Source organism: Parambassis ranga, chromosome 24 (assembly GCF_900634625.1).
Source record: "Parambassis ranga chromosome 24, fParRan2.1, whole genome shotgun sequence".
NCBI lineage: Eukaryota > Metazoa > Chordata > Actinopteri > Ambassidae > Parambassis > Parambassis ranga.
Genome location: NC_041043.1, coordinates 3,398,806 through 3,412,928, shown reverse-complemented (window position 1 = coordinate 3,412,928; position 14,123 = coordinate 3,398,806). Strand labels below are relative to the sequence as shown.

Sequence of the window (14,123 nt, the reverse complement as noted above, 5' to 3'; positions counted from 1 at the left end):
GGTTCATGTTCCTTTTAATGGAGATGAAAGCATCAATGATCACTATAGTTGGCTCTATATAACCCTGAGAAACAATGCTCAGAGTAGAAGATGCCAGACAAAGGCTAATTTTGGAAGCAAGCTGATCATTTTCCAGCTCAGTATATTCAACATTTCAGAAAGGACAATGAACATGGATGAATGAGTGGTCACTGTGGATTCAAGTTGGATTTCTTGGAGGCAGTTCCAGCGGATGCTACAGAAACATGAAAATCCGATCAAGCAGCAGGTCATCGCATAAAGCCCGCCCCCTTTAGATAACTGGTTATAATTGGTGTGATGAATGGGTATGACTGACCAGGCTAAGTTAGAGGGTTGATGGTGTCATGTAGTCTTAGTCCTGACTCCTGTAATCTGTCACTGTCAGTGCAGAAGTGTCTCCAGAGACAGCAGAGGACAATAACGCTCTACAAAGACAGACAAACTGCACATTCTGAACATATGTATGGGAATGGATGTGCATAAAGACTCAGTGGTTATCAGTCCAATCTGCTGTGAGGGCCAGTGAAAGCCCATCTCTGCAGCTCTGATCACAGAGCCAGATGAATGCATTATTCAGAATGCAGATAATATTGAGACGATAATGGCCCACGAGTCGTCCCTGTTGATTTAATATCACCATGGAGCTTGGCGGCAAACCGTCCTCCAGCACCTGAGCTGAGGGGGGGGGGGGGGGGGGGGGGGGGGGCTCATAATCTTCACCACCTGTGCTCACACAAAAAAGACACTGAGTGTGTTTACATTTCAGATCCATACAGCCGCAGTCCCCACCCCTGCACCTACCACAAACATACCCAGAGGAAACACATTATTGATGTTCCTGGACCTGCCTTTTCGTGTGTCCATGTGTGTGTGTTTTCTCAGGCTTCCATCCGAGCTGTGTTTTCATAAGGTGAATGATGAGTCGAACAGAGGACATTCAGCCAAAGGGCTTTGAAATAAAACCAGGATTGGGCTCCGATTAGATCAGTTGGACAGTGGATCAGCTTTGAAAGGATGAATTTAAGTGAATGGAATTTAAAAAACAGCAAAATAGGTACAAATGTGTCTGCGGCAGCTGCACCTGCTGCATGAGAGCGGTGACGTCTCAGCGGCAGCAACCTCACGACAAAAAAGGTGAGCGACTCTTTGATGAGAATCAGCCAGAGGGGACGAGAGCCGTGGGAGTACAGCTCATCTATCTCTGCTATAAGGAGAACCTTTGCCTCAGGCGCCAACAGACACACACACACGCACACACACACAGGCATTATTTGTTACACTGGTGTGTTATACTCCACTGACTTACATTTATTCCCCAGCCCCTGATATGAATTCTCCATGCTGCATGACTAACCGCTCACCGTCAAGCTTCCCTTAAAATAAACAAGATTCTCTAAAAATAAGGCGCCGCACTGCACAGGAGCATTTCAAACAAACTTCCACAAACACAATTGTTCTGAAATGTTAAACTTTTAGTCAGACAGGAGCAGTGTGATGAATCTTTTTTTTTTGTTCTACCATCCACTCTTGGATGAAATAAATACAAATAAATAAATAAATAATATGTCAAACTGAAGGAGACATCGTTTCTCTCTGGTTACAGTCTAAACTGAATCAGTCCTGGATGATGAAGGCTGCAGGTGGGAAACACTTCTAACAACAGATTAAGAATCCAAATGTTTCCTGGCAACAAGGCTGTAGGATTAAAATAAGGTGGAGAGATCCTCAGAGGAAGGTTCAGAGGTCAACCACAGCACAGTGTGTTGAAGAGAGGGTGAGAGCTGTGTTAAGAGGGGCATTAAGCAAGGCATGTGCTCACTGCAAAGGGGACACAGAGAGGATGTGCAGATAACTGTGTGATTACTGTGTGTCAGAAACTACATCACAGGGGTGATGGATGCTTGGCTACACACTCTTGGTCGTGAGATGATGACAGCCTTGATGACTGCAGATCATTTGATGGCTGGCTCTAAAAGTGAGTCCATGACCAGCTTTACAGCACACATCAACAGCCTGGTACACAAGCAGGTTTGGTCTCGACTGATACTTTTTGTTGTTTGTGACAGCGGGTCAGAGGAGACCTGTTTAAATTGTAAAAAGCTGCCTTTCAACACCCCTTTGTAGCTTTGACACCTTTATCTGGCCAACAGCAAAGATCTTAAAAAACCCCTGTGGTTGATGTCACAGAGTGGTCGGCCATGTTTACATGAGGTGTAGATATAATTATAATTAAAACAGCTCTGTAACATGTCCTGTGAACTCCAGCAGGTGGAACACAAGCAAACTGTGAATTAACTGCTAAAAAGTTGTTTGAGACTTTTCATCTTGTGTGTGTTTAGGTGTATGCAGTCATCACTGTTTAGTTGTGACTACAGGGGGAAAGATTTGCACTTATTCATTTCTTGTTTGCTTCTCTTCTTGCAGAAGATTTTGTACAGAGTCCATGACAAATAAATCTCAAAAGTGAAGATGTACTGCTGCATAGATAGAAACAGTCAGCGTCTTATTTTAAGATAACGGTAATGAGAAATGGAAATGGAAAAGTTGAACGGTGGAGACAGAGGGCAGCGATTCATTTCTATTCCTTGCTACGACACTCGGTGTCATATAAACTTCTAAAGCAGGCATTGATACAACCTCCTTTTGTGCCACACAAGAAACCAAGAGTACACAAATCATGATGAAGAGTCATATTTTCAGTCAAAGCTGGTTGCTTATCCCTCCAGTTGAAAATGAGCAGACTCTTCCTTTAATAAGTGTGCAGCTTTCCTTTGCAGTCAGTTTGTAGAGACTGTGTAATCATGTTGTCGTTTCCCCGCCGCCCACCCATGTGGCCTTTAAAACAAAAGTGCCAACAGATGGGGTTGCAGCAGAGATCCAATCCAGATCTGTCTGCTGATCCTGGATATGAAAACATTCAGAAACTCCCGTCTGAGCCTTATAGGTTCAACACATGATTCTGTTACCAGAACCTAAAGCTCGAATCCATGCAGCTTTGTGCTACTCTAAATGAAGTCTCTGATGAGTAGACAAAATATAAACAGGTGCTATCTGCAGCCATAACAACATCCCTGCTGATAAATAGCAATTAGCTCAGGCTTTAAAAAAGATAAATAGTAAAACAAAATGTTTCATTTTAATAAGAACACAAGGATTCAAAGCTACAAAGGTCTCTACAAGGTAATTTAATGACATTATGGCAGTCACTTCTCTTGAGTCCTCAATTCACAGGCTGATAAAACAAATGTGCTGCAGGTAGGAAAGCCTTGAAATGTCTGTGTCTGTGTGTGTTTGTGTGAGTGGCTGGTGATATGCATGTACACTGTGACTGTGGAGCAGTCCCCCGCAGGCCCCAGCTGTGAGCTACGGGATGGCCCGGTTGGGTCTCTTTGGAGGGGGAGGTGGCATTAACTCAGAGTCCGGGTCTGGCGGGTGTTTCCGGTTCTGGGCTTGGACTGCCTGAGCACAGCGGTCCACATACTCCAAAAGGATTTCCTTAGTGACGGGCTCCTGGATGCTTTTACACACAGCTGTGGACAGAAAAAACAAACATGCACAGGAGGAAGGAAGTTACTACAGACATGCTGATGGACTTTTCCAGCAACACTGAGTTATCCTTCCTTTCAGGCAAAAACACCAAAAGAATCAAATCCTAGCAACCGGACCGCCCACCTCCATCATCACCACAGCACTTACAGTACAGGTCAGGACTGAGTCGCAGTGTCAAAGCTAAGCTATCGTGTCCTGGTTACATCAAAGAAGAGATGGTGACAGGATTTATCTTATATGACTGATATGACTGTAACACTATAATCCTTGAGACCATGATGATAATGGAGTGAAAATTAACCCTGATTTAAAGCACTCCAACTTTGAGTCACCTCACAGTGTGTGAGCTGGACATAGCTGCTCATACCATGACAGCAACAGCACACTGATGAGTATATCTAAAGGGATCAGCCTGGGGAGAAATGCCAGTGTCATCTGTGTAGATATTAGATAAAAGGTGTTTTTTTTTCATTTGGTCTCCAAGGCTGCACAACAGCCTCCCTCAGGATCTGAAGCTCAATAATTCGGAACGGTCTTCAATCAATTCAGGTCGTTCTTCAGATGTTTTCTCCTCTCGGTTGTGCTTCTTTGTTTTATTGTTTCAATACTGTTTTACGCTCCATCTTGTGCAGCAATGTGGAGTCTGCATTAAGAATAAGTGCTGCACAAACAAGGTTTACTGCTGCACTAAAATTATATATTTTTTGTGTGTTCTTACTTTTGTTTGAATTAATTTGTCCCTTCTAAAGTGTGTTAAGTTATACAGTAACACACAGTGGTGTAGAAAATGTTTTTTCTTTTAATGAAAGCCGTGATGTAGTCAGCCAGCAGGTCTCTACAAGTAGATCTAAGAAACTGGAGACATCATTCCTCCTCCCTCTGTTTATGAGGAGACCAACCGTAACACTGAATAATAAGGATACAGTTGATATAGGGAGGCAATGTTTGATTCATGATGAGTTAATGCTAAGCGTCGCATGAAACCATTTTATCATTAGTTCATAGTAATCAATGGGAATATATGATACATCATTCATGCATTTATTCATCATGAGTTTAGCATTACTAAGTGTTACTGATCAAACTGTGACCTCCTGAGCTGAACACCGAAGCCAGCATGACACCACAGGTCCTCAGCAGGACTAATCATGCATGTAAGCCAATCATATGTTGTGCCATTTTATTTATGGCAAAAACATTTGACTGACAAATGTCAACTTTTGTATACAAAATAAGGTGAAGGGTTTATCCTGGGCACCAAATATAAAGCAGGACTGCCTGCGTACATTTGTAATGCAGAGTACACAAGGAGGAGGCTGATTTAAAACACACAAGATATTCATAAACAAGCGTTCTCACCCATGGCTGTATCGTAGGAGTTGGGGAAACTCTTGTCCACCCTCTGCCTCATGAACACCCAGCTGTTGTTGGCGAAGGTGCACTCGATGATCTTGCTGTCGTACTGTTTCAGCTCTTTAGTGGCCTGTGCAGACAAACAGGAAATATAGCTTTCATTTGATTTCTTCAGCTGCCTCTGATATCATGTTTTCAATCATTATCAGCTTCACTTTTCCTATGAGTACTCACCAATCGATACTCATATTAGCCATTGGAAATGCAAATCTAATAAAATCAAGCACAATTTCTTCACCTGCTGAACTTTTGAGGTGTCCAAATTCATGTGTGTGCTGTGTACACCTACCATTTATGTGGTCAGAAAATCTTGACTGTGATGTGAAGCTGTGATGCATAAATGCAAAAACGTTACTGCAACTCTAAATAAACGAGTTGAAATATAAACCTAATGTGAGCATCTGCATCTCTCAACAAAGCAGCGCAACAGTTCCTGCTCTGCCTACTAAGCTACACAGGATCACTGACTTATTACATCACACTCTGCTTTGAAAACACAACCAGTTCCACACACTGTTACACTGCTCAAGTATATGAAAATGGCACACGATAGTGAAGATCAAGTATGAGTCAAAGAAGACATTTGAGCATCTGTTGTTTATTTGTCGAGGGACTGTTTCCACCGAGAGGATTCAAATGCAAAATCCCGGAGCTGCCGGCAACAACGGAGGCAAAAAGTGCAGCCGAGATGCTCATGTGCAACAGGGGGGCCTTCAAAAATAAATACAGAGATGGAAATCATTGCAAGGTGCTCATCTGTGACGACTCGGGCAGAGGCTGTTCAGGAATTCAGAGTTCAGTGTGAACATGTGACCTCCCGGCCAAGGTCAGACGCTCGCCACTGCTGCCATGAAATTATTTTTTTTTTGGCAAAGCATTGCAACTACAAAGTACAAGCTTATGTGATCCTGCAGCGTGTGGCATCTGGGCTCGCAGTGGGGGCTGCCGTCACACAGGAAGCAAGAAAGTGTGCGAGGAAGGAAGAAAGGAGGAGAGAGAATGCTGGCCGAAGAGATATAACAGACAAATAATTTATTAGCATTTTCTAATTTGCCACTGTCGTAATGTTAACCACCGACAGGGAGTCGAACATTTCTTTCCTACAGTAAAACTAGACACAGCAAGCTGCCAGAAAACTGTGCAGGATGCGCTGCTACAGGCTGGATCCCTTCCTGCTGGTGAAGGGTGACATGTTGGCTGCCATTTTACTTCACCACTTGGTGCTTAATCCTTCCAAATCTCGCTCATTATGGCAGCACACGTGTGCCACCCGTTATCAGGGACTTTGGCAGTCAAACTCTGCTTTCTGTTATCTCAGACATACAGTAACTACGAAGACACAAGAAAAAAGACAAACACTTTTGTCGCTTTTAATGATACGTAATTTAAAGAAATGTGTTTTTATTATTACTGCATCAATAAATCCAAATGCACCGCAGGGCACATCCAGTGGGTGTGCTTTATTTGTAACACTATTGTTGGTAATAACACTATTGTTGGTAATAACACATACAGGCACAAGAAATATAAAAACCGAGGTCTATATTTAGCTTGATGAAAATAAAATCTGCTGAAGTCCATACTTGTTACATCTCAGCCTCATCTGCATAAAAACACTGATTATTCCTGAGCGTGTCTTAATAGTCACAGTTGGACCACATTAGCAGTGCAGTGTGCCATCTGATGAGCTCACTAAGGAGAACATGTGAATGTAAAATGCAAGCTTCCCAGAAATATAATAAAAAATTCAGTTTTTTTATGCAGATTTTGGACCTGTCACTATAATGTTGGTAGTATGTGCAAATAAACCATGTTTACTCCTCCGCACTGGATGCTGCCTGCTTCCAGTGCGCCCCTCTATTTGCCAGCAAGAGCCTGGAAAGATGTTCAACGTGCCATTTTCTGGCATTATGAAGACATAATACTGGACTCAGACATTCAGGATTGCTTATGAAAGCAGAAACCATTGCAGAGGAAGCTGCCACAAACAGGGAGGACAGCAGTGCAGAGCTGCTTGGTGCTGGACAGGGACAGCTGGTACATCATGCAGTACAGAAACTGTGCATTATATTTTGCCTGTTAGCACAAACACAAGTTGATTTGTGCTTAAGCATTAAATCAATGGAGCAGATAAAGTGTAAGTCTCAGGAATTTACAGCCATTTTCTTCCATACGTCCATATTTAATTAGTGACAGATGGCTTAAAGACTACTGTCTTGACCTAAAAGTGGGTGGGTGTGTGGATGGAACAGAAGCGATCTACCTTTCACCTCTCAGTTTTTACTTTGCAGACATCCAAGATAACATTTCTTTCCAACACGGTGATAGGCATAAGTGAGACCTTTTAGACTGTTCCTCTGTGACATTTCTAACTGCTGAACAGAGTGGTTCACATAGTATTTGTAGCTTTAACTCTGCAATGTCACATTTTCCTGTTGAAGTCCAAAAATATTTGTATTGTGCCTCTTTTTCTTGGACAACCACACAAAACTCCATCTCCTGCAACGCCCAGGAAGTTCAGTGAAAGTAACTTCAGCACCATCTTCCACATGATCCACTTAGTTTCAGCTGCCACGGTGTAAAATACAGGAAGTAAACCAACAGGAACTGCTTTTTTTTTGTTTTTATGGTGAGAAGAACAAAGGAATTATATGTGGATGTTCTGCTGTGACATTACAGACAGTTATCTGCGCCTGCCTATATCAAACACTTTTTAACACAGTAGCATAGTACTAAGGTTGCACTATATGTGTAACAGTTGCGTGGTTGATTTAACTAGGCTCAGTGAGGGCATCTATATTTCAGTTCGTATAACTTAATGGCACCCAAACACACATGCACATGAATGCTAAAACTCCTGCAGGTGAGTTGTTCTGTTTGGCGGCAGATCTAGGTAATTATTCATGACATTCAACCCTACAGCTCAGACAAAGGCAGAGCCAACAGGACAAAGGAATAAAAATATAGCTTACTTCATACAGAATCATCAAAGAGCACTGGAAGTTATGACATGTGACCTTTCGGCAGCCTGTGCAGAATGCAGACAGTCTGCTTCTTTATCATACACCGGTGGAGCCCATGGGGACGTTACCATGCGACAGTATATTACACAACCACTGCAGAGATAGCAGCAGAGATGAATAAACATTCAGAGGTAGTAATTTCCTTGTGTAGATGTTTTGTTTTCCCTTTGACAGCCGTGACCCTGCCTTTGTTTCATCATAGACTTAATCAGAACCGGCCTCCAGGTCTGCGACACAGCGGCGCTTGGGTCCATTTTAATAATGAAAAAGTAGATGAAAGAATATATAAGTGGGAGGATATAAGATGCAAAAGTATGAACATAAACAAACACACCGTCTGAATGAATAACATCACAGTACAAAAGTAATGTTCAATATTTCCTATTTGCTTTTAGCTCAGACTGAAATACACAATCCAGTGACTCAGCAACACAGTTAAAATATCTGCTGCACAGTGTAATTACTTAAATTAGAGCTATGTTTGTCAAAGAGCAAAACAAATGGGACTCCGACAACATTTTATGTGACGTGACGTCAGGTCTCCACTGAATAAGTATAATACCGATCATTATCCCACGCCTTCAGAGAGGCATCGGAAACAAAGAGAAGCGAAAAGGTAATGATGTGTAAGTGAGGGAAATGGGGGGAGAGCAGACGTACGCATCGCGTTGTCGAGTCCTGCATTCGAATGAGGCTGCCAGAGATAACCACTGCAGAGCCTACAGAGATGTGTATTAACTGAGCAAACTTTTAACTGATTAGTTTGTTTTGCTTTGCAGCATGATTGAGTGTTTTTCTGTGGGCAGCACTTTCAATTACCCTGACAGTGTTCATAGTTTTTAATCCCACAGCTCACATAATGAACAAAACATGTGAGCAACAAAAGTCTGTACGATTTCTTATACTGACGCTTGAATGATAAGGTCTTATTATAGATTAAAAAGAGGGGGGAAATGTCCCTATTAAGCTTATTCAGTGGCTGAGCCATGCATATAGAGTCGTACAAATTGGGGAGTCAAAGGCGTTTCAGTACTCAGCAGGTGAAGTCCACGCAGTCTCACAGCTTCATCAAAGCCGCCGGTCTATGACAGAGACTGCTCTTATCTCTGTCTCTGGTGACTAAATCTGTCAGGAACTGCTCAAATTATTTATGATTAATGAGCTGTAAGCACACTGGCCACATACCGCTCTGCACAGGGAGCAGACGCCGTCGAGCACTGACACTACACACTAATGGAGGAACCAATAGCCATTACTGCTCCCAAACTCTCAAAACAAGAACTATGGATTTAAACTGGAGGAGAAATAACTTAATTAGTCATCGTGTTTACTTCTGAAAGGCCCAGCACACATTTGTATTACCTTTGCTTCCTATCAATATAACTATAACAAGGCACTGTGAGGTGGCTGCAACACAAACATCATGAAGGTGTCAGTCAAAAGCAGAGGTTTAACCTCACAGGACTGGTGGGACTAGAGGACTAAAAGCAATTTTCACTGACTTATTAGAGGGAGATTGGTGCTTTAAATCACCTGCAAAATGTGCATAACCAAGCATCACAAGCCAAAAACTGCAGCTCCTCCAGTGGCCACTTGAAGCCACTGAGCAGAGTCATTCCCCGCAAACCTCTATGTTGAACACTAAATATTATGAAGGCTTACAGATATGCATAATTAAGGATGTGACGCTTTGAGTTACAGGTGGGAGCTTCAGGAAATAGAAGGCTGCTGAAATACTGCGTAATATCAGCTGAATTTAAAACAAGGTGCCTTTTTAAGCCTGGAGGAAGGAAACCGAGGTAAGTGCACCTGTGCTGTCTTTAAGAGCTTCTCACTGCACATAAAATCTGGTGTATTAAGAGGCAAACGGCGCTCCTGTTTCCCTTCTTGCATGCCTGAGTGTTTATAAGCTGTCTGATTGTTTACTTCTCATGTCGGGACCTAAATTCAGCGACGCTGTTGTGATCCCACCTCTCGGTAATTTAAACCTGTATGCGTATCACTACAATAAAACTGTCCTCTTCTTTAAGAAGCTGATTTAATCTATTAAAAATGAAAAGTGCAGTTTTACACATCACTCATTTACATAAAGTCATAAATAGGACCAGGCATGCTTATCGCACGGAACCACTTTTCGGTAAATGTTCACTCAGTCCATTTGGATTTTAGAGAAATAAACACGGTAAGACAAAAGGTTTTTATCAGTCTGCTCTTTCACCATATTTGCTCTTTTGGAAAGGCTCAGCTGATAAATCATCATGAAAGCTCCCTCCAAAATTCATTTTAGTTATCCCCTGTAGGCACCGGCGGTGTAAGAAATTACAACAATAAGAAGCAAAACTGGAAGAATTGAACTAATAACACCAGTTTTCATGAAGATTACGACATTTTTCTAATTACAGAAAAAGGCTGTTTGAGATTTCCTTCACCAGCAGCCAAATGCATCCCAAAGAGCTGGCAACTGGATGGGCCTCAAATTGTATCTAATGTGCACGCTGAATTTACCAGCATGCCCATGAGCAAGGTACTAAATGTCAGACACACAATGTGTGATGCAGACAACAAACACACACACACAGACTCTGTTAGAGGTGTCAGATTTATCAGAAACCAAGCTCAGGCCAAAACCACAAATCAGCACGTCCTGCTGCTGGCATGAAATTACCATTTTTAGTATATTCGCACTTGGGCTGACTGTAAAACACATTTCACAACAAAAATATCCACATGAAAGCCGACAGAGGATGACCCTGGGGCTGTGGTCTGCCTGAGAGAGGCTTAGAGAGCTAGCAGGAATCAAGAGAATCTACAGTGTCGGGTTACAGAGAGCCCAGGGCTGATACCTGGGTACTGGCACCGACACCGATCATTTACTTTGGCTCTAAACCATGACTGTCGAAAAGCCCACACATAAAACAAGTCATAAGGTTGAAATGAGAATTTTCTTTATAACATGAAGGCATTATCCACATCAAACTAGAAATCATGTGGTAGAGGAACCTGCCTCAGACTTCCCATTACATCCTAATGGCATTACTGTGGAGTGCACTTAACTGTGTGTGTGTTGCTGTGAGTCAAAGGTCTGATGATGTGATCTCATACAGACAATAAGCAACAATGAAATCCTTCTACTTAATCTCTCTGTTAAGTGCCTCTCTGTCACATCGACACAATGAACCAAAACTGAAGAGCACGGCTGAATAATCCAGGAATAATTAATACACTAACACTAATATTTAAGAAGTACATACTTCAAAAATGAAACAATACATGCTTATATAGAGCAGATTAAGGGATTTTCTTTTTTTTTTTTTAAATCAATTCTTTTCTCATTTAGCGTATTTAACAGTCTAATTACAAGTCGAGGGATTAATTCTAATCTGCATTCTGTAGCAGTCCAACAAACAAAATGCTTCTAAGCTCATAGTCTTTTTTATTATAAAAGAAATTTTTATAGGGCTTGTACATTATAAAAGTACACAGACTAGCAGGAGCAGCATGTGACATCAGCAGTATGGTCTACACACAGGTGATGGTTTTTGCACTGACAATTCTCTCCCTCTAAAGAATATAATTGGTTTTGAGTTACTCTGTTCTAAATATAAATGGGCTGCCACCTTGGACTGGAAATTGGAAAGAAGGGACACAAGCTTGAACGGAACCCGTGACCACCAAATGACCCGACAGCTGACAAAACATCAAGTGAGGCATTGACAGCTTCATTAACATCTAGAGGTCATGTTCATCAACATCACTGCCTGGGCTGATGTTAACAACGGTTCAGCAAAGTCTCAACAGTGTATGCAAAACTATCCACTGCCACAACAGTGGATCCAAACAAACGATCATGCGCCCAATGGTTTGTGTACTCCTTTAGTAAACTGCACCAGCCTACATGCCTTTATCTGTGCAAAAGACTTGCTGTAGGTCTGTTTTGAACAAGGATGAACTTAACAAACTAACACATTTATTTTCTCACCTTCATGGTTGCAAAGGGCCTGTCATAGTTGCCGACGTACAGCAAGCCGACAGTCTGTGGTAGCAGCCTGCAAAGACAAAAAAGCTCATGGTTAACACCCGCAGCACAGGATCTCAACACGAGTAGCTGAGTGGTAACAACGGTGCAAAGAAATCACTATGCTGCTTCCATTTTTCTAGCTAGTAACAGAACGACAGAGATGTGAGATTACACCTCTCAGAGCCCTTCTGTCTCGCGGCACAGCTTGATGTTTCTAAACTTACAGAGATAACTACAAAATAGGCATGTTCAGAGCACAAAGCAAGGATACGACTGTAAAACATGTACACACTGAGTACAGCACATTACAGCGCTCGGTGTGAGAGCTACCGGAGTTTATGTGCATGCTCGATGAACATGTGCCCCTGAGATCAGCAACAGATGTCTTAATCATACACTGTACCCTACCTCCACACCCCCATGAGCCTGTTGTTATTTCCAGACACTACGTGTGCCACAGACTAAGTATACACACACTGGCACTGCTTTCATATCAGTTAACCATTTTTAGAACGGAAATAATGGGGGGCGCTGAGCCAAACTGATGGCTAAACAACAGTCTGATGCAGCTCATTCAGAGATTGCAGCTGAAATTGGAGACCATCTTCCCGTTCACTCCTACAACCCCCTCCCTGTGTAATGATAGCCAGCAGAGGCAGGAAGGAAGCAGCAGTAGACATTAAGAGCCAAATAGCCATGCACTGATGGACACTGTCCAGTGCCAAGGCCTTAAAACACCAAGTCCACTCCCAGCATTTCTTCTACTAATACTCATAAAGAATATTGTGGTGCAATTTGTCTAAAACTACAGTAAGATGTCAGAGATATTTTCTGGAGGAAATCAGATGAGGAAACAGATGAGAGCCTCAGAAGAACAGACACTTGTCGTTCACAAGCTTGTTTCATGACACCAAGTGGATGCTGTGTGACGCTAAAGAAGGAGAGATTAACAGAGTATAAGAGTATAAATACTCAAGAAAAACGTTTTGCAAAAACCAACAATCAATGCTGATAAATGTCCCTGTAGTCTGTGGACAGCAACTAGATTACTCAAATGATTTATGAACCAAGAGGAAAATATGGTAAAAAAAAACAACAGGTTTAAATGTCTCTAATTTTCAGATATTTTTCAAAATGTTTACAACAACTAGATATTTAACATTTAGTTACATTCATGTTTGATACATTAGCACTAAAATATTGAAAAAGATTTGTTTCTCTTTAATTGTGACAATCCTTAGTCTTAAACGGGTCATTGCTGTGGCTGTAAGGATAAACCAACATGTACTTTTTATGGTTTGTATCTATATAGTCCATCTAAATGTGACATTTGACTATTTACAGTGAAAGATATAGTTTTAGGGGAATTACCACAGGCAAAAAATGCAGACATGGTGATCAATGCCTCAAAGCGTAAACACTAATTCAGCCATTTGTTTTACCTGTTTGATCCTGTACAGTGTAGAAGGGGGCTGAAGCCTATCCTTGGTATCACTAGGTGAGGTAAACCCTGAACTGGACAGACCTAACACAGCCAACCCATCCTGCCCAGATACAGTATGGCTAATTATCCTTCATTCAGTCTGTTCTCCCTCTTGTCAGTTTGTGTCAAAGGGCTCAGATGAATTTTCAGAGCTGTTATTTCCTGTATACAGGTAGTTTGAATGTAATAACATTATTGTATTATGTCCTGTAAGAGGGCTGCACACAGCTTGTGTAAAATAAAGATTAGCCCATTTCTACCTTTATAGTGTGAAGCAGGACATCCTAATATGAAGGTCTGAGGGGATTTACTCAGATTTAAATCCAGCCTCTAGAGACCTTTTGGGGAATAATAAATAATAAATACTAATAATATATAATAATAAATACTACATAGGCCAAATAATTGCAGCAGCCTGCAGATCCTCTATGTTTGTGCTGATTGCTGCATTACTGTGAGTGGTGGCTTTCTCTTTTATCTCAGCTGTGAGCTGCAGCATATTTTTTCCCCCAAAGTCTTCTGCAGCTGCTTCTAAAATGGCCACTACTAAATGTTTGCACCTTTTAATTGAAACAACAAAAAGCCATGTAGGGTGGCAGCTTCACTCTGGTGGGAT

The 14,123-nt window shown here is 41.8% G+C and overlaps 1 protein-coding gene across 1 annotated transcript in view; it reads right to left on the bottom strand.

The window, feature by feature from the left end:
• Positions 1 to 3,183: 3,183 nt before the first annotated feature.
• rngtt (RNA guanylyltransferase and 5'-phosphatase) overlaps positions 3,184 to 14,123 on the bottom strand; it is a 69,800-nt gene continuing 58,860 nt past the window's right edge. The window contains exons 14-16 of the mRNA XM_028397543.1: positions 11,986 to 12,052; positions 4,930 to 5,053; positions 3,184 to 3,551 (exon numbers count right to left, since the gene is read on the bottom strand). Of these exons, the coding sequence (XP_028253344.1) occupies positions 3,385 to 3,551; positions 4,930 to 5,053; positions 11,986 to 12,052 (358 nt within the window). The 3' untranslated portion in view covers positions 3,184 to 3,384. The remainder of the gene's footprint in view (positions 3,552 to 4,929; positions 5,054 to 11,985; positions 12,053 to 14,123) is intronic.